A 26,140-nucleotide genomic window follows, 5' to 3' on the forward strand; every position below is an offset into this window, starting at 1 on the left:
TGCTTGGGAGCCTCCTGTGAAGCACTTCTGTGCTGTTTCCTCCGGCATTTATAGTGGTTGCTGTTGATTTGTTCATATATTTGGCTGTTGAATGTGAAGTGTGTTGTGAGATACAGGTCCAGTAGTTTGAATATGCTGTCTTTGTTGATAGGTTCACCGTCCTGTTGTCTGTTCTGTATGTCCAGCAGGTTGGCTATTGTTTCCCTGGCTAGGGTTTTTATCAATAGAGGTGAACAGTGCCGGTCCATCGAATGAGACCATAGCTTCTTCCTTGTCTATATGTATATTTCTGATGATGTCCAAGAATTCCTGTGTTGATTGTATAGAGTGTCTGGATCCGCTGATCAGGTGTTTCAGTTTCTGCTGTAGTTCTTTAGTCAGTTTGTGTGATGGTGTCCCTGGTAGTGATACTATTGGTCTGAGTGGGATGTCTGGTTTGTGCACTTTAGGTAGTCCATAGAATCTGGGGGTGTTGTTGCTTTCAGGTTTCATTCTTTGTAGGTCAAACCTGGTTATCTGTCCGTTTTTTTGTAGATTCCTCAGTGTGTTGTTTATCCTATTGGTGAGCTGTGGGGTGGGGTCAAACTCCCTCTTTTGGTAGGTGTTGGTATCTGCAAGTAGTTGTTGTGCTTTTTGGATGTACTCTGCTTTGTCCAGGATGACCGTCATTCTGCCTTTGTCTGCTGGTAGTATGATTATGTTATCGTTTCTTAGTGATTTTAGTGCTTCCCTCTCCTTGGTGTTGAGGTTATGTGTTTGTCTTTTCCTTGTTATCAGAGGTATGATACTTTGTCTCACTGTTTGTTGTGTCTCTTCCGTCAGTCCATTGTTTCTGAGTGTGCATTCTGGTGCTACTAGCAAGTCTGCTGTCTTGGCGTCCCTGTAGTTGAGTCCCTTGGACAGTATTGTTCTTTCCGTGTCTGTGAGCTGTCTGTGAGAGAGGTTTCTAACCCAGGTGAGTGTTGTAGTGTCCTCTCTGTTGTGTGTTAGTTTGGCCATTTTTTCTTTTCGTGCCGTTTTTTTGCGGTGTGTGGTCCTGTTCTGTCCTATGGCGACGGCCTGTTCTATGGTCCGGGTCCATTCCTGATTGGTGGTTTTTGAATTTACCATTATAAATGCTGGAAACATCACAGAAGCGCTTCACAGGAGGCTCCCAAGCACTGAGGATATCACCTAGATAGGGGACGAAACGTCTGCAACACATTCTCAGCTCGGTGAACAGAACCACAACAATGGATCAATCGACACGTGATCATTTTGTTTTTAAACTTAATATGCCAATGGAAAGGTATGCAAAGATAGGTCTTCTAACTTCTTCCATAATTGAATTGGGATGCAGCCATTATAACTAGATGTACAAGTTGTCATGCCTAGTCAAATGTCATTCAAAATCATTTAAACTTTTCCATGGTATGAGACACATAGGATGTTGAGATGAAGTGTCTTATATACTAAAATTATGTATATTATTGGTTATTCGCAATGCTTGACAACTTTAGGTCAGGAAATCTATAACCATTTGAATTTATTCATCATATCTCAATTAAAATGTTTCGAAATCCATCAGTCTTAAAATGCTTAATTAGAAAATATGGATATCTAAAAACAGAACGCTAATTTGAAATAAATGTAACAGTAACTGCATCAATACATGTTTTACATCAGTCATCAGATTAAAACTAATTATCTAATGAAAGTAACAGTAAAATGTGAGAGCTTTAAGTTTAAAAATCCTGCAATTCGTATTTCTCCAAATCCCAAAAATGGATTTGGTGCATCAGGAGTTAAGAAAATGAACGCATCGGTCAGAAAAATTGTTTGGTCCCTCTCAAGAAATTCAACCTTCACCACTGTTCTAACTCTTGCTTCTAATAAAGTGCAGGGATATTAAATATTAACATCTCCTCACTGGGTAATGCCATTTGAAATCCAGTGCTCTGAACAATAGGTGCAGGAGTAGGCCGTTCTGCCCTTCGAGCCTGCATCACCATTCAATATGATCATGGCTGATCATCCTTAATCAGTATCCTGTTCCTGCCTTATCTCCATAACCCTTGATGCCACTATCCTTGAGAGCTCTATCCAACTCTTTCTTAAATGAATCCAGAGACTAAGCCTCCACTGCCCTCTAGGGCAGAGCATTCCACACAGCCACCACTCTCTGGGTGAAGAAGTTTCTCCTCATCTCTGTCCTAAATGGTCTACCCCGTATTTTTAAGTGTGTCCTCTGGTTCGGCACTCACCCATCAGCGGAAACATGTTTCCTGCCTCCAGAGTGTCCAATCCTTTAATAATCTTATATGTCTCAATCAGATCCCCTCTCAGTCTTCTAAACTCAAGGGTATACAAGCCCAGTCGCTCCAGTCTTTCAGTGTAAGGTAGTCCCGCGATTCCGGGAATTGACCTTGTGAACCTACGCTGCACTCCCTCAATAGCCAGAATGTCTTTCCTCAAATTTGGAGACCAGAACTGTACACAGTACTCCAGGTGTGGTCTCACCAGGGCCCTGTAAGGCTGCAGAAGAACCTCTTTGCTTCTATCCTCAATCCCTCTTGTTATGAAGGCCAGCATGCTATTAACCTTCTTCACCACCTGTTGTACCTGCATGCTTATCTTCATTGACTGATGTACAAGAACACCCAGATCTCTTTGTACTGCCTCTTTACCTAAATTGATTCCATTGAGGTAGCAATCTGCCTTCCTGTTCTTGCCACCAGAGTGGATAACCATACATTTATCCACATTCAACTGCATCTGCCATTCATCTGACCACTCACCTAACCTGTCCAGGACACCCTGTAATCTCCTCACATCCTCCTCACATTTCACCCTGCCACCCAGCTTAATATCATCAGCAAATTTGCTAATGTTATTACTAATACCATCTTCTATATCATCAATATATATTTGTAAAAAGCTGCGGCCCCAGCACTGATCCCTGCCATACCCCACTGGTCACTGCCTGCCATTCCGAAATGGAGCAGTTTATCAGTACTCTTCGTTCCCTGTCAGCCAACCAACTTTCAATCCAAGTTAGTACTTTGCCCCCCCAATACCATGCTCACTAACCTATGTGGGACTTGATCAAAAGCTCTCAACAACTTGATCAACAACTGTCCTCCCTGTAGTAAAAAAAAGTCCCAAAATAGCACATTTTGGATTATCACTTTAAAATCATTTGTTATATTCTCAGTTTTGAAAAAGCAAGTCCAAAAAAGTCCATCTTGAAAACAGAAAGGGAGCTTTAACCAAGCACTGAAGAATATAAGATGGGGGAGGCAGGGAGGGGGGGGTGGGGTGGGGTGGAGAGAGAAGAGAGAAAGGTGCTTGCTGATCAATTCAATGTGCAAGTTTTCAATCAGGATGCTATTTACTGCTTGTGACAAGTAAGTTTTTAAATAAAGTATCTTTAGTACAGAAAGAACGAGGAAGCAAATTGCTTGTACAATATCTAATCAAGGCATTCTATGTGGGAACATGAAAGATGTGTGGCCACACCAGGTTCTCTTCACCTACCTTTTATTCTTTACACTTCAGGCAAAATAGACATTTGCACACAAGGGCTGTCACAGTTGTAAAAGAATCCAGACCTAAATTTCAAACATTTATGGAGAGCAGTAGTGTTTAATCCTGACATTTCTGGAGAACCACATCTTCCATATTTAGGATTGGTGAATATTTGATAGAAAATGGTGCTGACCTTTCTCCCTATAGTGTTCTGTACTTCAAATTGCAATCGTATTTAAATCACATAGGACAGCAATTTTAAACAGTATGAGCGCAAATCACTCCTTTCAATAAAAAAGTATCATCATTGACAAATGTGTACTAAGATGCATCTAGCATACAAAATCACTAATTTATAACAATGAGACCAAATACCACTTTAAATTCCAATTAATTAAAACTAGTCAATCAGATTTTGAGAATCATGATTAAACCTTGTTGCTTTGAGCCTGGTCAGTTTAATGTGTCTGAGTTTACAATGGGGAAAAAACTAAAAAGGGTTAAAAACAGAGTCGTACAGCATGAAACTCAATCATGCCAACCAGGTTTCCCAACCTAAACTAGTCTCATTTTTCTGCTTTTGGCCCACATCCCTCTAATCTTTCCTAATCATGTACCTGTCCAAATATCTTTTAAATGTTTTAATTGTACCTGCATCTATCACTTTCTCTGGCACTTCATCATTGCGATTAACAATAAACACTCTTCACTATTTCACCATCTGGTATGCCACCTGCTCTTTTTAAACGGAGGATTAAAGAAAATTACAAAACATCTCTAATTTGTTTAAATCCTGGCACAGAAAGACTCTTAACCTACTTGTGAAAAGAAAATCACGATTGTCATGATAGGGTTTTGAAAATAATGGGATGTGTCATAGGTGTCACTTAGTGACAAATCACTAGTTCCATCCATGATGAGTGTAATAATCTGCAGATGCCTTTCTAAACTATTATCACTCTCAAAAATGCCACCACTAAATCTTTCTATCATTCAGGTTGTCTCCACCTTTCTACCATCCTTAGATAGCCCTCTCCACACAAACAACTTGTACACTGGCTTCACCTACTTTTACCCAAATGCCCATCCTTTACCCTTGCCTTAAAGTTGCTTTTTTCAAAATGTTTTTCCATACATTATACTGACATTCTGCTTTACTTTCCATTACACCTGATTTCAAGGCAGTGTTATTGGATTGCTTGAGAGACACTACATGGAGTAGCTTAACACTAACCAAGACAAAATCCTTTATATCTTCTACACACTGAGCTCTAGACCTTATATTCATTCCAATAAGATAGATCTCGTAAACAAAGTATTTAAGCCTTTCGTGCCCTGTCTATTGTTGATATCCTCATCACTTTCATGCATAAATTTTTTAATGTCTTCATTAGGGCTCCCAACCTGAAATATATATAAAATCTGAATTACCATTAAGTCTGCTTTCTGCACATATTATATAATCTCTGTGTCAATGATCTCCACTGGCTCACCGGCTCTTGGAAACTTTCATTCATTAATAAGTCACATCTTAACTGTGCTTCAAGCTACATCTGCAATTTTATGCAGCTTTTGAACACCACTTGAATCCTCAACAAGGAACACAGGAACAAGAAAAGGCTATTGAGCCCATTGAGTCTGCTCCACCATTTAATGTAACCACAGCTAATGAAAAACTTCAATGGGTTTTGCCCATTCTACTCCCATTGGTATTTAGAATCCATCAATTTTAAAGATCCACAAGCCTCAGAGTAAACAAAAAATTATCATCTCAGCTCTAAATGGTACTCCTCCTCATTTTTAAACTGTGCTCTCTGCTTCCAGACTCCATAGCCAATGGAAACTCCTTACTTACATGTACCTTGTCTTCCTTTAAGTATTTAGTATGTATCAATGATATAACTTCTCATTCTTCGGAACTCTAGAGAATACAGGCCCAGTTTGCCCACTTGCTTTGCGGTATAGTCTCAGCATCCCAGACACAAGCTTTGTGAACCTTTAGTGTATTCCTTATTCCCTTGTGTCATTTTAAAGCAAGGGTCTTCAGTTACCATGTCCAAGACACCAACAGTCATTCTCTCAACACTTCTGCCACACCACATTTATCATACCTTCAACAACCACCTCCTCACTTGACTAAAATCTTTTACTCGAAGCCTCATTCCTGCTCAGGTTTAACTGTTACTTAATCAAACATTTTGTGTTCTTTTAAATAATGGACTAATGTCTGACTCTTGTTTTCCTAATCTCTTCTGTTTTCCTCCTCATTCTCACAACTAGCCTTTGTTGCTCTCCGTTAGCCTCTTCCCCAAACCTCAATCACTTTTGTTTTTGTATTCTCCACTTTTCCTTCCCTTTCATTCTAATTCACATCTCTTTTGCCTGAAGTGATTTTCTCTCCCGTTTCCTGTAGTTTCAATGTGGGATGAAACAAAATGAAAGAATTGGATGACCTGCAGCCTCGAAGTAGAAAATAAGATCGTCAGCAGCAGATTGGGAAGTTGAATCAATAGTTCAGAACCTAATTCCTCACCAACATAAACGTCTTGTTCAATGCATGTCACAATATTTCTTGAGTTCCTCAGTGCTGTGTTTGTTTCAACTGTTACAATGGCAGGTCATCACCTCAGAATGTTAGGGGAGATTAATAAGGTAAAATGCATGCAAAGTCTTGATTACTGAATATAAATGTCATAGAAATCAGCATAATAAGCTCATTACTATTACAATCACTTTATCAGTCTATGAAAGATTTAGTGCCTTCGTCTCAGACCACTCTAATTTCTTAATAGATAATGCTCTTTGACCGGACATCGGCCTGTAGCAAATTCACAGGTGCAAGAAGCACCCTTCCCACACCATAAATAGCAAAGAACCATGAATAGAGGTATGAAAGGGTTAAAATATCCATTTAGCTCCTGAAATTTCTCACAGAATCCCGACAGTGTGGAAGCAGGTCATTCAGCCATCAAATCTGCACCGACCACCCAAACAGCCTCCCACCTGGACCCATTCCTTTACTCTATCCCTGCAACCCTGCATTTCCTATGTCTAATCCACATAGCCTGCACATCATGGACACTAAGAGACAATTTAGCATGGCCAATCCACCTAACCTGCACATTTTGGGCTGTGGGAGGAAACTGGAGCACCTGGAGGAAAGCCACATAGACCCCAGGGAGAAAATGCAAACTCCACATAGACAGACAGTCACTTGCAGGTGGAATCAAACCCGGATCCCCAGTGCTGTGAGGCAGCAATGCTAATTGTGGAGCCAGCGCACAGCCAAAGGAGAAAAAACAAATCATTGTAACAGCAAATGATCTTCCAACTAAAGTCTTTAGTCATGACCCAAGTATTCATTAACAAGCTTCCTGACAATTTGAAATTTATTCTCATACACACAAAAACTAAAAAATTTATTTCTTCCATTTCCAGCTGCAATATCACAGATGTGAGGGAATTAATGGGTAATTCCACAGAATGCACAACATTTTTGATTTATTCTTTGCAATAAAACAATTATAACATCAATCTAATCAGTGCTAAACTGCCATTCTGTCAATGTGATCATACAACCACAAGACCTTAAACATTTGGATTCTGCCAGGTAAAGATCCTCTTGCTTTCAAAGAGATTGATTATAGATACAACCGTGGAGGAGGCCATTTGGTCCATTTTACAAGAATCTGTGCTGGTTCTTTGCAGCAGCTATCCAATCAATCTCACTCCCTGGAATGCCATATACCTGCAATTTTTACCCTTTATATCCAATTCACTTTTACTAATAGGTGTTGAAGCTTTAATAGAAGACAGCTATCAATAAATCAAATAAATTATCTCTCAGAGCTACATTTTATAATATAGAAACAGGCAGCAAGGGTCAGTCAGTTTGTGGCAGCATCTATCTTGTGTGAGCAGTAGTCCTTATCCGACGTACAGAATAGGAGCAACAGTAGGTCACTTGGCCCATTAAGCCTTCTCTGCCATTCAACATTCTACCATTCTCAATTCCCTTAAGTCTGTTCTGCCAACCACTGAACAAAAGTACAGATTTGGCTCAAGCTCACTGAGCCTAAACAAAAACTATTACAATGAGACAGCTGTGCACATAACAACCATATTAAAACATGTACAACTCAGGACTATTTTTCCCAGTCTTCTTTCACTATTTATTTAAAACAAAAGAATATAAAATATATATTTCCTTCAGACTGCCTAAAATACTCAAATTTAATTCCAAGTAATTTTGCTGCATCTTCACTGTATTCCAACTCTTGATTAATCTGGCACTCACTCAAATCTTAAGATTAGTTTACATGAAAACAATGCGTTTGATTTGTCGCCTTCACATTATTGTCCCACTACCATGAACAGATTGACTATATTCAACTAGCCATCCACCTGATAGCGATGCAATAGGAACTTTACTACCTGCAAGTTCCCTTCTAAGCCACACACCTTGAAATTGAGTGGTATACCTTCTGAGTGATTTTCTCAAAATACTGGAATTCCCTCCTGAACATCATTGTGGGTGTATCTACACCTCAAGGTAATTAAGGCAGGCAATAAATACTGGCACAGCCAGCAATGTCCACATCACATGAATAAATAATAAAAAGGGAAAATGAATGCTAACAAATAAAAGTTGCAATATTAAATAATGATCAGGTAACTCCATCAATAAATTTGCCTGCCAACATAGCAGGTAATTCAGGCTTAGTCATCAGATACCATTTCAACCCTTGATAGAAGCAGGTCTCACACACACATTAAAAACTGCACTATTACTCTGTGTCCTAGCCGAGTCCGACTCTCAAATTTAACTTTAATTCTTTGCATCTATTTAGAAAGCCTCACAAATTCAAATTTAGAACATATTTTGTACTGCATTGTGAGGCAGATTATATAATATTCCATGCACACAAGTTTCACTATTGTACAGTCGTGATAATGAGATATTGTGTGCAGTTAAAGGGAAGGTACCCTTTCTGTGGGAGGGATGTGTATTGCTTACTTAGGACCAAAGTTTGTTCTATCTAAGTCACGTAAGCACGATAACTAAATGCTATTTGCTTTAATAAAGTGACTTGTATTACACTGATATTTTATGCTCTACATAGGAGAAATGGAAACCAACTAACAATTGATATTTTTGTTTAAAATAGAAATGGACACTAACAATTAGATGTAAATAATTTATAGTAATATTGCCTTGCTCATTTTTCTCTGAACTTCCTATTCTTTGTAAAATTGATGCTTTTGGCACTACAAAAGGAGTATACCACTGGCATAATCCACTCAAAATTATTTATAGGCAACAACATATAGAAATTTTAGAGCCCTTTAGAGATTAGCTTCTAGGTGTTTTTTCTTAAATATCAGAATAATACAACTTTTTCCCCTCAAAACACATTAATCAATTAATTAGAAGCCTATGTTTATTTATTTCTTGGTAATGAATTCATTACAAGGAAGAAAATAAAGGCAATGTAAATGAGTTCAGACGCACATGATTTACCAACCTACCTTTGCGGACATATGCAAAATAAAGATATAGTGAGGTGCCATTCATCTAATTTCATTGAGAAAGATGTGAGTTAAAGTGCAAGAACATTAGGGATATTAGCCAAACCCAACAGAGAATGCATACATCCAGATACTGAATAATGGAGATGGCAGGGTGAGTTCAAAGTTATTGTAATGGGGGTTAAAAATGAATTTGATAATTTCATGAATATAATTTCCACTGGAAAATTCCAAGTTGCTAACATGTTTTACAACTTCAAAGGAAATCACAGCAGTTACATGCCAGAAGAGCAGGGTACACAATCATGATTCTTATTAGAACTGAATTGCATTCCTTACACAACAGAATTAAACTTTGGACTAGAAAAAAATTCCATACTATTGTACATTTTTCACACAAAGATTGAAGCTTAGGATTCAAATGAAAATATTCCTCATTTGTTACAATACTATACTCTGACGACTCTAGAGTAAAATGATGTAAGATTCACTGAATGCAATAATTTCACATATTGCCTTGGTTTTTCCCTTTCACATTTCCACCATTTACAAGGCACAAGTGAAAGCACCAGGGAATATACCTAATTTTCCGAAATGAGCACAGCTCCAATACTTAAGGCTGCCAACAGTGTCCACAACAAAGCAGCCTGTCTTACTGGTTTTTCCATCCACATTAAACATTCATTCCCTCCACCATTGACACAGTGTGATCACAGTGGTCACCATCTACAAGATGCAATGTAGCAACTTGTCAAGACTCCTTCAACAGTTTCCAAAATATCTAACATCTTCTGTTTAGATGATCATGGGTAGCAGATGCATAGGGATACTATCCTCTAGAACACACACTGTCCTCACTTGGAATATATTGCTGTTCCATATTTATTGCTCGATCAAAATCTTGGGATTCCCTGACTAAGGGTACAGTAGATGATACTACACCACCCAGACTGCACAGATTCACCACCTTCTCAAGAACAATTAGGGAACGCGTAACCGATGTTAGCTTTTCCAGCCTTGCAAAATTTAAATGATTAAGTGAAGAAACCTTGTTTGCTTTGTTTTATTGAATGACGTGCCATATTGTTGGGTTTATGACCAACAAGTTTGCAGATAAAACCAAAATCTGGGGAAAAGGTTCAAACAGGAGAGATGTGCAGAGAGATTTAAATGTGCAAGAGAAATGGGCCACACAATGGCAGATAATTTGGGTAAACAGAGTGGCATGCATAGAAACAAGGCCAACACTGATTACATGCACAAGATATACTTGTGCTAATGTGCACACATCATTGAAGATTCATGGTCATGTAGAGAAGCTCTAGATTAAACAAACAGCATATTGGGATTTGTGGGATGTTTAAATCAAACTATTTAGTGCAAAGTAAAAGGACCCCATGCTGTCACCAAACAGGTCACTGGTTAAACCACATCTAAAAAGCTATGTTAGTGATATAGTGGCCTTGGAAATAGTCTAATGAAAAGCTATAACTGATTACAATTGAAAGAACCTCAACTACTTAGAGAAGTCAGGACTTTGCTCTAATTAGTTTACAGCAGCACCTACTTAAGACTCCATAAGGATCTATATAATAACTAGAGGACTGAATAATATTCCTCTGGAATATATTGTCTGTGGGTGTATTGTTTGTCGATTCGCTGAACAGTCTTCAAGTGGGAGCTGACTCATGGAGTCATCCGGAATGAAGATTACTTGTTAGAGAAGATAAGAATCTTTAAAGCCAATACTTCACTGGTATGATCACATGGTCTGGTTATGACATCCAGAGAGGTCAGAGAGAAAATGAGTCTAGAGCAGGTCTGACAGATCAAAAAGTATTTTCTGCCAATTTTGTATGGTACAGAATGATCGGGGTCCCAAAGACATAACTCACTTTAGGGTCTGATTTTATGTGGAACAGCAATACACCGACCTCTTAATGACCACTCTTCTAAGTATGAACTTTCACCCAGTGAGAGCTCAAAATTTACATGTGGCCACAGAGTACCACCCCCTCCTAGTTGATTTCTTGGGGTCCCATTCTCTTACATTAATGGACGAGATTATGAAGCATGACAGACCATCGATTAAAATTAGGTTCTTCTTAATTACTAAACCAGCTGGTGTATTTATGCTACTAGCTGACTTCATCGTATCACTCCAAATTGGGAGAGAACAATTTACCAAACAAATAAAACCCTTGACACATAATTAGAATTGCTGGAAAAACACAGGAGGTCTGACAGCATCTGTGGAAAGAAAGCAGAATTAATGTTTCGGGTCCAGTGACAATTCTTCAGAAAGCTTTAAAGGATTAACAAAGAATTGAGAGGTTCTGATCAATTTACAAGACTAACTTGCAACTCATTTTTTCTAGAATAGAAGAGACTGATGGCTGAAGGGAATATTGATAGAGGTCCTTAAAATTACTAAAGGAGTCTGAAAAGATGGTCTTGCTTGTAGAGGAGGCAAAAACTAGAAAGCATAAATATTATAAACAGTCAGCAATAATCCAAAAAGGAAGGCAGTTTTCACAAAGTGTGGAAAGGTCATAACAGTTGCTACCACAAGGAGGTAAATAACAAAAGAACCAAGGAACTGCAGAGGCTGGAAATCAGAAACAAAAACAGAAATTGCTAGGAAAACACAGGAGGTCGGGCAGCATCTGTGGAGTGGAAACAGAATTAAAGTGGAGTCCAGTGACCCTTCTTCAGAACCTGTTTAATCACCCAAGGGTCTTATTTTCTGAAGAGTCGTCACTGGAACCAAAATGTTAACTCTGTTTTCTGTCCATAGCCAGACCTGCTTAGTTTTTCCAGTAATTTCTATTTTGGAGTCAAGATTAATTTCAAGGGAAGAAGCATAAACCAAAAAGGAGAAAGGAACTAAAGGTTACACTAATAAGGTTGGATGAAGTGGGGTGGGAGAAGGCATATATTTTTGTACTAGACGAAACTGAGTACTGCATATATCGAAGATTAGAGTGGAGAGGGTGGTGCTGGTCCTGATGAAGGGCTTTTGCCCGAAACATCCATTTTTCTGCTCCTCAGATGCTGCCTGACCTGCTGTGCTTTTCCAGCAACACACACAATATATTATTATACTGTATATTACGTCTTTACAAAAAAAAAAGTGTCTTTTTAAAACAAAGTTGTGCTGCCAGAAGTGTGCATCTTTCTTAATTTGGGGGGTATTTTGAAGTTTTAAAGGCTTGACGAGATAGTAGTTTTGTATTACTATTGTGACTTCAGATGCAACAGAGATATTGGGACTTAATTCAAGATATCCAATTGCTTTGTCAAACTTCTGGAGGATAATATGCAGAATAACAATATTTTTAAAATGGTGTAAAAATATATGGCATGTTTTTTGAAAGAGGAAATCCCGAATCACTGGTGTCAAATTCTACTGCACTTTGTTATGGACAGTGGGCTTTTCAAGACAGTAAGATTTTAAAAAGTCTTCTTTAACTTGAGATAACATTGGGAAATTCAGCCATAGCCCAGCTGAGAGACAGGCTGATGTGGTTTGGTTGCTATGAGGTGAAATTCAACCCGAAACCTTTTGATATCAAGTGATAGTTTCACAATGAGAGAAATTAAAGTAAGGGAACATTCAGGCAATAATGTTGTAATATATATAGCACAATTTATGATAAACAAGGAAATAACACTGACAAAAAGGGCCATAATAGACTGGAGAAAGCTGATTTTGATGGGCTAACAATGGAACTCTGGGATAGAAATGGGCCAACATATTGGCAAACATTTGTGTAAAAAATGGAAAACATTTAAAACTGCGTTCAAAGTAAAAGACAATAATTACTGCCAAAATAAGCACCAGTGGTTGATTAAATAAATGTTTAAAATTTACATTAGGAAAGAGGCATAAATTAAAAATTTGGACAGCAGAAGAGAACTGAACAAGAGACAATACATTGATATTCAGACAGAAGTCAAAAAACTAGCAAACAATGCACAGTCCAAGGGCCAGTTTCCATGTCATATATCCTATATCACTGGTGCAGTTCATTTTGCTCTCAAATTAAACGGATGAACTCTTCTCCCTCCACTGCCTGCAAAATGATACACTTGTACAGAGATGAGAGAATTGATGAGATGTGATCATTGCATTTTGATAATGTGCCTTATTCAAAGAAGCTTCTATTAGCTAAGTAATATATCCTCTACATTTTACATCCTCTGTGCATCACAGCAGCTTACCAAAAGCCTTACAAGTTAAGGAGCGAGGTTGTTTCCTAAACAGCACGAATATCAATTTGGTGATGGCACGTGCTACAGTTAAATCTAGCCAGTAATGTTTAGTTGATAAGTGAGGAGTATTCGATGTGGCATTTGTGCTTATGCTATCAGTTGAACCCAGACTGAGATATTAAGGAAGATACTGCAGAAGGACTCAACTTTCCAGTGGCTTCCTGTGAGATAAGAACAATTTTAACATTTGGTTGTCTGCCACACATCCCTTTGGGTATTTGCAAAGTAGGAAATTATTAACTGTTTTTCCACCCAAAATTTAATTACTCTATGCTACTTTCTCCCCACCGCCACCATCCTCTCATTTATCTCTCCACCCTTCAGGCACTCTGCCTGTATTCCTAATTAAGAGCTTTTGCCCAAAACGTCGATTTTCCTGCTCCTGGGATGCTGCCTTACCTGCTGTGCTTTTCCAGCACCACTCTAATCTAGACTCTGGTTTCCAGCATCTGCAGTCCTTGTTTTTACCTAATCCAGATTCAAAACTGTTCAGAACAGGTAAATCACTAGTACTGTGGTAAGTGAATCAAGGGCATCTTGAGATCAGATCATCTAACTACGCTCAAGGACAGAAAAATCTCTCAGTTGTAGGATTCTATTTCTGCTCATTGCCACAGTCATTGTTCGCATGGCAATCAGACTGTTCAACATTGTGAAATTACCTATCTTTTATGTTATTCATGCTATTATGAAATGAAGGGAAGATGCACAGACTGGCACAGTTTAATTTAAGAGATTTCAGCTTGGTCACATTGTCTTGGAGAAACACTTCAACACAGTACTGAGGCTATGCGAGCATTTTAGATGAGGGCTGACGGAAGCCCCTGTCCATCTCCTCAGTTAAATGCATGAGATTCCATCGGATTAGTTTGAAGGAGAGTTTTCTCTAGTGCACTGGCCAATTTTGTTCAACCTAAAACAGATTATCTTCTCATGTTGGATTCAGAAAACAGGAGGCCCTTTTAAGATCTTCTGAGACTCACTACAGTTCCTGTTTCGTTTCCCTAGACCTGACTATTTAATTCCACAAACATAAACCTGGAACTTCCTTAAGTGACCAACTCAATATTTTAATATGCAGTGCTTCTCACACTGACCAGTTCAGTATTATCGCATTAAGCCAATTGTTCGTGTCCAAGGCTCGAGTGGCTGGAAAAATGGCCTTTAGCACCATATTGTAGCCAGAGGTCAATTTTGAGAGTTGACTATTTTGAAGTTTACAGGATCTTGAAGGGACTAAAAAGGGTGGCTACTAGGAGGAAGTTTCCTTTTGTGTGGCAAAAGTAGAACTAAAGGACACAATTTAAGGATAAGACAGGGGATATTTTTTTCTCAGAGATCATTAGTATGTGGAATCATCTTCTACAGAATGCAGTGGAAGTAGAGTCACCAAGTTGAAGGGCAAATTACATACGGTTTTTGATAGACAGGGGAGTCAGGACTTAAATGGTTGGGGTCGGGGCTGCAAACATACAACATTACAGCACAGTACTGGCCCTTTGGCCCTCGATATTGCACCGACCTGTCATACTAATCTGAAGCTCATCTAACTTACACTATTCCATGTACGTCCATATGCCTGTCCAATGACGACTTAAATATACTTAAAGTTGGCGAATCTACGACCGTTGCAGGCAAAGCATTCCATACCCTTACTACACTCTGAGAAAAGAAACTACCTCTGACATCTGCCCTATATCTATTACCCCTCAATTTAAAGCTATACCCCCTTGTGCTCGCCATCACCATTCTTGGAAAAAGGCTCTCCCTGTCCACCCTATCTAACCCTCTGATTATCTTATATGTCTCTATTAAGTCACCGCTCAACCTTCTTCTCTCCAACAAAAACAGCCTCAAGTCCCTCAGCCTTTCCTCGTAAGACCTTCCCTCCATACCAGGCAACATCCTAGTAAATCTCCTCTGCACCCTTTCCAAAGCTTCCACATCATTCTTACAATGTGGTGACCAGAACTGTACACAATACTCCAATTGCGGCCGCACCAGAGTTTTGTACAGCTGCAGCATAACCTCATGGTTCCAGAACTCAATCCCTCTATTAATAAAAGCTAAAACACTGTATGCCTTCTCTAACAACCCTGTCAACCTGGATGGCAACTTTCAAGGATCTGTGTACCTGGACACCGAGATCTCTCTGCTCATCTACACAACCAAGAATCTTATTAGTCCAGTACTTTGCATTCCGGTTACTCCGACCAAAAAGTGAATCACCTCACACTTGTCCGCATTAAACTCCATTTGCCACCTCTCAGCCCAGCTCTGCAGTTTATCTCTGTCGCTCTGTAACCTACAACATCCTTCATCACTATCCACAACTCCACCGACCTTAGTGTCGTCTGCAAATTTACTAACGCACCCTTCTACACCCTCATCCAGGTAGTTTATAAAAATGACAAACAGCAGTGGACCCAACACCAACCCTTGCGATAGATAGACCACTGGTAACTGGACTCCAAGATGAACATTTCCCATCAACCACCACCCTCTGTCTTCTTTCAGCAAGCCAATTACTGATCCAAACTGCTGTAACTCCTACAATCCCATTCCTCCACATTTTGTACAATAGCCTCCTATGGGGAACCTTATCGAACGCCTTGCTAAAATCCATTTGCACCACATCAACCGGTTTACTCTCATCCACCTATTTGGTCACCTTTTCAAAGAACTCAAGGGTTTGTGAGGCACGACCTACCCTTCACAAAACTGTGCTGACTATCCCTAATCAAATTATTCTTTTCTAGATGATTATAAATCCTATCTCTTCTAACCTTTTTCAGCACTTTACCAACAACTGAAGTAAGGCTCACTGGTCTATAATTACCAGGATTGTCTCTACTCCCCTTCTTGAACAGGGGAACCACATTTGCTATCCTCCAGTCTTCTGGCACTATTCCTGTAGACAATGACGATTTAAAGATCAATGCCAAAGGTTCAGCAATCTCCTCCCTGGCTTCCCAGAGGATCCTAGGATAAAGCCCATCCAGCCCAGGGGACTTATCTATTTTCACACTCTGCAGGATTTCTAATATCTCTTTCTTGTGAACCTCAATCACACCTAGTCGAGTAGCCTGTATCTCAGTATTCTCCTCGACAACATTGTCGTTTTCTAGAGTGAATACTGTCGAAAAATATTCATTTAGTGCTTCCCCTATCGCCTCCGACTCCACACACAACTTCCCACTACTATCCTTGATTGGCCCTAATCTTACTCTTGTCATTCTTTTATTCCTTAAATACCTATAGGAAGCCTTAGGGTTTACCCTGATCCTATCCACCAACAACTTCTCATGTCTCCTCCTGGCTCTTCTGAGCTCTCTTTTTAGGTCTTTCCTGGCTTCCTTGTAACCCTTAAGTGCCATAACTGAGCCTTCACATCTCATCCTACCATAAGCCGTCTTCTTCCTCTTGACCAGGCATTCCACTTCCTTCGTAAATCATGGCTCCCGCGCTCTACAGCTTCCTCCCTGCCTGAACGGTACATACTTATCTAGGACACACAGGAGCTTTTCCTTAAATAAGCTCCACATTTCTAATGTGCTCATTCCCTGCAGTTTCCTTCCCCATCCTATGCTTCCTAAATCTTGCCTAATCACATCATAATTGCCTTTCCCCCAGCTGTAACTCTTGCCCAGTGGTATACACCTATCCCTTTCTATCACTAAAGTAAACATAACAGAATTGTGATCGCTATCACCAAAGTGCTCACCTACTTCCAAGTCTAACACCTGGCTGGGCTCATTACCCATTACCAAATCTAATGTGGCTTCTCCCCTTGTTGACCTGTCTACATACTGTGTCAGGAAGCCCTCCTGCACACACTGGACAAAAACTGACCCATCTATAGTACTCGTACTATAGTGTTCCCAGTCAATATTTGGAAAGTTGAAGTCCCCCATGACAACTACTCTGTCTCTCTCACTCCTATTGAGAATCATCTTTGCTGTCCTTTCCTCTACATCTCTGGAACTATTCGGAGCCCTATAGAAAACTCCCAACAGGTTGACTTCTCCTTTCCTGTTTCTAACTTCAGCCCATACTACCTCAGTTGATGAGTCCCAAACATCCTTTCTGCAACTGTAATACTGTCCTTGATCAACAATGCCACACCTCCCCCTCTTTTACTATCTTCTCTGTTCTCACTGAAGGTTGAGTTCAGACCACAACCAGAGTAGCTTTGTGCTTACAGAATAGTGCATCATTCTTGAATGGCCCACTGTTGTTCCTTCATTTCAACAAAATTTACCCACTAACAAGCTGGATACTGTTTCAGCAAAACAGACAAGCATTTACGCATATTTAATGATGCACATTATGAAATGGGGAGAAGGAAATAAGCATCAGAATGTTGAGACTGTTAAAACTCTCTTAAAAGTTTAGAAGTCCATGTCTGTGCTTTTGGGGTTTGTTTCATAATGAAGAACCTGAATACCTAGAAAGATTCTTCAGTTTAGGCAGCATCTTTGCAAACAGAAAGATTTTCTATTGCAGGCTGATGATATATCATCAGAAAGGTTATTGATGTGAAGAATTAACTCTGCTTCTCTCCACAGATGCTGCACGATTTTTTGAGATTTTACAGCATTTTTTTATTTGGTTCTTAATTCAGATTTCCTGCATCCAGTTTATTTTGCTGTTGTTTCATAATTCTCTGCAGCAATCTATGAGCTGAATACCAGCCTTTATGTCATGTATGCACCTAGAATTTCATGATTGCATTGTAAAGAAGCTACACTTCCACCTTAACCAAGAGGGATGAAAATATATGAATAGCTGTAGCCAATTCAAAAAAGTCTCTTCTCCAAGTATTCCTTCCTTAACCTTCAAAAAACTGTAAGGCAAATCTAGAAGGTAGGGCAGTATGTAGACTATTCCTACAAATCTGGGCATTGTGAAAATAAAACTAATGTTGTTTGGCATCTTTATGTTCTGGAATACTGAGCAAATCTGCAGTTCAAAAAATACCTGCACTTAACGTGAAATGATGGCATGCAGAACTGTAAAAGTTTACCCAGTCCCAATAACTTTTTGATTTGGAAAACAAAAGCAAACTGCTCAACATCTACAGGCATTGATGTATGTGGACAACCATCTTTCTGATGAATGGCACTTCCCTATATGATGCTGGCAAGATAAAAAAAAAGTCATACTCACATGAAGAATTGGGAACCATTTGTATCTCTTCCTCTGTTTGCCATTGACAACAGGAACTCCCTGTCGTGTTTGAGCACAAAATTCTCATCTGTGCAAGAAAGGAGGAGCTGGTCAGCTTTGAGAGGCTCCACACAGTGGCTGTCGTCTACTTGCCAATTGCACCAACAACAGAGTAACAGCCTTGCTTTAGGCCTCACCGCAGCATTTTACTAAAATATTGTGTTGAGGAGGAACACAAATTTCAAATTGTCTTATATTACCAGTACTGAAACTAGTGGACTAAATGCTCTAGGTGAGCAATTTCAATTTGTTTTTGTGTCTTCATGAGTGTTTTTTTTTGTTTTTCTTTAAAGTCTGCAAGCAATAAAGAAAATTGGACCATATATTCCATCAACTCACTGCCAATAATGGTACTTGCTGGGGAGGGTGCAAGGGAGTGTGTTTTAATTGTGTTACTTAGCTTTTTTTTCTTACCTTTTCATTTTGCAAAAGATCACATTCTCTATAAATAAAAGAATATGTTGAAAGTTTTAGGCAGGATGATAGGTTTTCTCATGAATAAATTGCCTAACCTCCATGCTGCAAGTTGCGAGCTTACTGCATAATAATTTACCTTTTAATTCACTTTTTTTTGTAGTTAACAGTGAACACGCTAAGAAACAATTAGCCCAAATTCATGCATCTATTTTGTGCATGCAACATTTCAAGCACTAGCTACATGCAACAGGTGAGGAAATTAAAAGCAATGCTATTCACGTATTGTTAGAGGGAGTTTTCTATTTAGTAAATCAACTGATTAATTTGGGCTTTGTAATGAAATTAAAAAGATGTCTCTACCTTCAAAGTATCCGCCATAAATAGATTCTCCTCCTCGTCCATTACCTAAGAATCACAGGTGTATGAGTAACACTATGCTCCACACTGAATATTTCTGTACAATTAATAAAAAGTACATTACACAGGAACTTTGAGGCTACGTTTGACCAATGTCTTCCCATGTGGACTATACTGTTCACTGCCAGAAAGATGCACAAAAAGCTATAAAACATCTTCACTTCCAACATTCTTCATTCTACTTTCAGTTGCATGAGAAGATATCACCGTGAATGCTTCCCAAATCTTGCCACGTTATGCTTGCAAAACAAAGATGATTAATAAAATATCAAGTGGTATTTTACTGAAGCTTGGTTAAACACTGTTCATTCCCAAAAGAATACCCCGTTCTATCACAAATGGAAAATGCAGTATTTCACTCTCCTTGAGCACACAGTTACCATTGACCACGATAAGATTCAATTGACTGCTAATCAAAAAGCGAAAATACAACACACAATGAAGCAACATATTGTATAGTACAAAGAGGGGCACAGGGAAGGACCTGCCAGAGCAGGTCCTTGAAACGGTAGGATAAATGAATAAAGCTGCTTTTTTTTAAAAAAAGCAAGCCCACGTGATCCTTCACTTCATACATAGAGGTTCAAGAATACTAAAACCCCAAAGTAGTTAAGTTAAATGTCTTTGAACACAGATTGAGTCTCACCTGAAGTGTTGTGTCCAATTATGGATTATTTACCTTAAAATGGGCAGCTAAACTTTGGATGGGACACAGTGGACATTTGCCAGAGATCAAGAACTTAATCGTTTCACGTTATCTTCTCAGTTACCTTGGCAGGCTAGAGAAGCTGGGGTATTCTACTTGGAACAAACAAAGATACCAGGAGATTGGATACAGATGTTCAAAATTATGAAGGGGATTTGACAGAGTAGACAAGGGAGAGTTCTTGTGGCATAGTAGTAGTACCCCTAACTCTGAGTCAGGATGTCAGGTTATAGTCCAACAGGTTTATTTGAAATCATAAGCTTTCGGAACGCTGCTTCTTCATTAGTGAAGTCCACTCCAATATAACTAGGGATTATAGTTTAAAAATTAGTATCCCTTTTAAGGGGGAAGTGAGGACAATCTTTCTTCTCCCAAAGACTCATTGGGGAAAAGAATTCGCTAGACCAAAGAGAAATGGAGCAGGATCAGTGAATATTTTTAAGGCTGAGCCAGTTAGATTCTTGATTTACAAAGAAACCAATGGACATTGGAGGTTCTCAGGAACAAATCAAACCTGAGGCCATATCAAACAAGTAATGATTTGATCAAATGGCAGAGTAGGCTTTGTACACCAGGACTGGGCTATTTGACTAAGTTGCTTTTTTAATCAACCTGTTCATTCACATTATGACACACCATGGAGCACGTGAAGCTTGAATCTAGGCTTTCTGCCCCAAAGGCAGAGACAATACCAATGAGGCACAGAATCCTTGGTTCTTGTATGTAACTGCATGTCCCCAGAACACAGATGGGAGAAGAATGTTCAGTGTGCATCAACATAATAACCTGTATTCAGTAACAGTTCAAGATCAAGGTCATAGTTGTAAAAAGGCGGCTTTAAGGAAAGCACCTTCCCCTCTCAAACACATTTTTTGTCACTTTATATGTGGTCAAAATTTACAAGAATAGTTATATCAGAGAGACATTTTAATAACCGGTCCACAATCCAGTAATCAATGCCTTGGCAACACTTCAGTTGAACTAATACAGAATGCAAATTACACATTTCCCACCTTCACTGAAGTCACCACCTTGGACCATAAATTCTTTTACAATACGGTGGAAAGTGGAGCCCTTATAACAAAGTTGCTTTCGAGTTTTTTTTCCTAATCCTTTTTCACCTGCAAGAGATAAAACAAGGTTAGGAGATTTAAAAAAAACAGGATAACTAACCTAACTGCAATAGGTTTCAATTTTTCTTCTGAATGGGGTCATTCCCTTTAAATAACGATAGTCCAGTACCCTCTGCAAAGAGTGGAGATCAGCCAGACCCTTCTGCAAAAACAACCTATACAGAGAGCCTTTTGCAATCTTCTGGAACATGTGTGTATAAATACATAGATGCTTAACGACTAACCAAACAACTTCTAGAAGATACCATTGACTACCATTACAACCAGGTACTGTGCAGAAATTCTTTTAACAACTTTATCACAGTTTACAATAGCAGAATTAATATTTTAGCAAGACAAATATGGAAAGGACATGATTCTGATAACCTTACACCACTTCAGAAGGCTTCTGATAAAGCCCCTCATAAAAGCTAAATGGGCAGAGTTAAAGCACATTTAATGGGGTTATTTTTTGGTATGGATCAATAAAAATGGTGGACAGTCAGTAAACAGAGAGTGGGAATAAATGGGTCTTTTCCCTCCAGAGTGTCAAGCAGTGACTAGTTGGGTATTGCTTGGGTTCTAGTTGCTGATGATACATAGATATGACCTGGATGAGGAACTGAATCCAACATTTCAAAGTTTACTGACTATCAAGACAACATTGACACAAAGTTGGACAGGAATTATGAGTTGTGAGGTGGGTGCAAGGGGATTTAGACAAGTGGAGAAAGCAGGCAAACACATGGAAGATGCAGTACAATAAGGCTTGGTGTGAAGTTAGACACTTCAGCATATAAAACAGATAGAAAGAGTATTATTTATTATAGTCGGTGTACTAATTGTAACAAGGTCAGCCAGATGGACCTCCGAGAATATGAGGCGAAGGTGTGGACTGCAGATGCCGGAGATCAGAGTATCTGATGCAGTCTCCTTTACACTGGGGAGACTGGACGCCTTCTCGCAGAGCGCTTTAGGGAACACCTCCGGGACACCCACACCAATCAACCCCACCGCCCCGTGGCCAAACGTTTCAACTCCCCCTCCCACTCTGCCAAGGACATGCAGGTCCTGGGTCTCCTCCATCGCCACTCCCTCGCCACCCAATGCCAGGAGGAAGAGCACCTCATCTTGGCGTACTTCAACCCCAGGGCATCAACGTGGACTTCACCAGCTTCCTCATTTTCCCTCCCCCCCCACCTTACAGAGTTCCAACTTTCCGACTCAGCACCATCCTCATGACCTTTCCTACCTGCCAATCTTCCTTCCCACCTATCCGCTCCACCCTATCACCTTCATCCCCACCTCCATCCAGCTACTGCACTCTCATCTACGTTCTCCCCAGCCCCCTCCCATTTATCTCTCCACCCTGGAGGCTCCCAGCTTCATTCCTGATGAAGGACTCCTGCCCGAAACATCAACTTTTCTGCTTCTCAGATGCTGCATGACCTGCTGTGCTTTTCCAGCATTATTCTAATCTTGACTCTCAGAATAAGAGTTCCCTGATTTGGGCTGTTCAGCTAGCCCAATCTGGGAGCCCCGGCTGACAGATATAAACAGAAGTGTCAGAGATCCTGTCACTCAGGAGCTGGCTCTGAGGAAACTGGATTAGTGTCAAGGACGTTCTAAGCGGAAACAAAGGGTGACTTGGTGAGGGTAGGATACCAGCTTTTGTGGAGTTACTTCAGTGGAAAGTTTGGATGTATAAAGGGATTGGGTGTCCTTTTCCACTAATCAATGAAAGTCGATCAGCAGGTACAGCAAGTGATTAGGAAGGCAAATAGTATATCAGCTTTCCTTACAGGGGGAGTCATGTTCAGAACTAAAGATGTCTTACTACAGTTATACAGGGACTTGGTGAGACTTTACCGCTGACCAGATGGCAGCTTTTTTCTCCTCTTGTTCTTTTTTCTCCCCTTTCTCCTCCCTTCTCTCGGCCTTGGACACCTGGTCCTAGTCTCCAACTCCAGGCCTCCAAAGTTGCCTCAGCGGCCTGAAGCAGGGACGACAGCTACCATGCCCCAAAGCGAGGATGCCAGTGACCTGAAGCAAGGACGACAGAGACCAGTGACCCAGTGCGGAAGGTGGCTGCAGTCAGCAGTCTGACCATGTGGAAGTGCCTCTGTGCTGGTCTGCTGCAGAGAGTCCTTGGAGACAGACTGTGATGTTTGTCTTTTTAACTTTGCTTCTTGCTTTTCTGGCCTATGGTTATAATGTGTATAGCTGTAATGTAACTTTTTTTTCCTTCAATCATTCCATAACTTAGGATTGTACCTAGGTAGTCTGTACTTAAGATAGAACCTTGCGTTTTTTCATTTATTCGTTTTCTGGGATGCAAGTATCACTGACTGACCAGCATTTATTGCCCATCCCTAGTTGTCCCTTGAGAAGTTGGTGGTTCTTGCCCCTTGAGAAGTTGGTTGGCGGCCCTCTTGAACCGCTGCAGTCCACCTGCTATGAACTGATCCACAATGCCATTATAGGAAGGGAATGCCAGGATTTTGACCCAGCGACAGTGAAGGAACAGTGATATATTTCCTAGTCAAGATGGTGATTGGCTTGGAGGGGAACTTGAAGGTGGCAGTGTTCCCGTATATCTGTTGCTCTTGTGCTTCTAGGTGAAAGTAGTCATGGGTTTGGAAAGATGTTGTCTGAGGATCTTTGGTGAATTTCTGCAATGCATCTCGTAGATAGTACACGCTGCTGCTACTGAGCATCGGGGGTAGACGAGTGGATGCTTGTGGATTTAATGCCAATCAAATGGGCTGCTTTTTCCTCAATTGTGTCAAGCTTCTTGAGTGCTGGTGGGGCTGCACTCATCCTGGCAAGTGGGGAGCATTTTATCATTCTCTTATTCGTGCCTTGTAGATGGTGGACAGGCATTGGAGAGTCAAGTGGTGAGTTACTCACAGCAGTATCCTTAGCCTCTGCCCTGCTCTTGTTTATGTGATGAGTCCAGTTGAGTTTCTGACCAATGGTAACCCCCAGGATGTTGATAGTGGGGGATTTAGTGATGGCAATGCCTTTGAATGTGAAGTAGTGGTGGTCATTGGTGATGGTCATATTGGTGACATTAATTACGGTGTAACTAATCCGTAACTGAAGAATCTGTACCTAGGTACCTTTGCACCTATGATGGCACTATAAGTGGTGACTTACAAGCTTTTCACTGTACTCATTTGAATACATTTGACAATAAAGCTAAGCTGCATCTGGAGTATTAGGTTAGTTTCGGTCTCCGTACCTAAGGTAAGTAGGAAGACCAAAAACGTGCAGGCTAGGTGGATTGGCAATGCTAAATTGCCCATAGGGTCCTGGGATGTGCAGGCTAGGTGGATTAGTCACAGGAAATGCAGAGTTACAGGGAGAGGATTGGTGGGTGGTTCTGGGTAGGATGCTCTTTGGAGGATCAGTGTGGACTCAATGGGCCAAATGGTCTGCTTGCACATTGTAGGGATTCTATGGTACACTTTGTAATAGAGGGAATGGAGTGGAGGTGCACTCGGCTAATACCAACAATGGCAGGTCTGTTTTATGAGGAAAGATTCAAACTGGGCCTCTATTCACTGAGTTTAGAAGGATAAGATCGGATTTGATTGAAATGGATAAAATTCTTGCAGAGTTGGACAGATGAGATTTCTTTGGCTGGGGAGTCTAGAATCAGAGGTCTCAAGATATATTTAAAACTGAGTTCAGGAAAATATCTTCATTCTAAGCGTAACAAACCAGTAGACTACCACAGAAGACTGAATATATTCAAGAAAGACATAGGTACATATTTAGATTTTAGAGGCATCAAGGAGTATTGGGAGAAAGCAGGAATACAGCATTGAGATAGAGGATCAGCCGTGATCATATTACACGGTGCTGCAATGTTAAAGAGCCAAATAGCTAATTCATGCTCCTAGTTTCTATGTTTTTATCTACCCACAGTGTCAACAGTTTAAAAACTAATGTTACACCATATCTGGGAAGAGATGTGGAGGAAAGAAAGCAGTTTAAAAAACAAAATACTGTGAACGCTGGAAATCTGAAATAAAAACAAAGTACAGCAGGTCTGGCAGCACCTGTCAAGAAACAATTAGTTTGCAGCTCAGGTTCAATGCGACTCTGCAACCAACTTGCAAAACGTGCTGCCTTACACTAGCTCCCTCACTTCTTCGTTATCTCTGCACCACTGTCAAATTCCTCCACAGCACAATTCTTCCTTCAGCTGTACACCCTCTTCAATACTGGGTTCCTGTACATGATACTCCACTGACCCTCCTTTGTCTAATCATTCATGGTAAGCCTCAGATGTTTTTGACCAATTGCCTGGGACAGCTCACTTATATCCACTGCTCCTGTAGTGGTCAGTCTCCTGTGACGACCCATGGGACTTGGGAAGGGCACATACATTTTTCAACGAGGGCGAACTTGAAAGTATTCTGAAACTGCTTAATTGGTTTCTTGATTGTGGCAAAGTAACATCCATTTGAGCATGCACAGCAAAGAAGCAAAACGTAATGAGAAAACTAACTGTAGTTAGGTTGAGCCAGCCTGTGCTGGTGGACCAGAACACAATGAGAATTTGAGAGAGAGAAAAACAAGAAAGGTTCTCTCTGAATGGAATGGTTTTCTGTTTGAGACAGTGCTACTGTGTATTGTACAGTTGGAAAAGGCACATAACAGAAGTTAGGAAGAGCAAGGTATTATGGATTTGACTAGAATCACTATTGTTGTTTCAGTGGCGTCAATGTTCACAAGCCCATTTACGAACATAAGACTAGGAGCAGGAGTAGGAGTAGGCCATCTGACCCTTCGAGCCTGCTCTGCCATTCAATAAGATCATAGTTGATCTTTTCAGGGATATAGCTCCACTTATCCGCCCTTAATTCTTTTATTGTGCAAATAAATCTAACTTTGCTCAAAAAACATTTTTTTTGACAACTACTTTACTGGGCAGGGA

The 26,140-nt window shown here is 40.1% G+C and overlaps 1 protein-coding gene across 5 annotated transcripts in view; it reads right to left on the reverse strand.

Moving 5' to 3' along the window:
• nktr (natural killer cell triggering receptor) overlaps positions 1-26,140 on the reverse strand; it is a 234,456-nt gene that overhangs the window by 65,686 nt on the left and 142,630 nt on the right. For 4 of the 5 annotated variants that reach the window (XM_072576348.1, XM_072576349.1, XM_072576347.1 and 1 more), the window contains 3 exons: positions 21,094-21,201; positions 19,318-19,362; positions 18,481-18,568 (listed from right to left, as the gene is read on the reverse strand). In XM_072576348.1, coding sequence (XP_072432449.1) covers positions 18,481-18,568; positions 19,318-19,362; positions 21,094-21,201 — 241 coding nt within the window. Of the gene's footprint in view, positions 1-18,480; positions 18,569-18,954; positions 18,983-19,317; positions 19,363-21,093; positions 21,202-26,140 lie in introns of those variants that run through there. The other variant, XM_072576352.1, reaches the window with a different exon arrangement.

This window comes from Chiloscyllium punctatum, chromosome 8 (genome assembly GCF_047496795.1).
Source record: "Chiloscyllium punctatum isolate Juve2018m chromosome 8, sChiPun1.3, whole genome shotgun sequence".
NCBI lineage: Eukaryota > Metazoa > Chordata > Chondrichthyes > Orectolobiformes > Hemiscylliidae > Chiloscyllium > Chiloscyllium punctatum.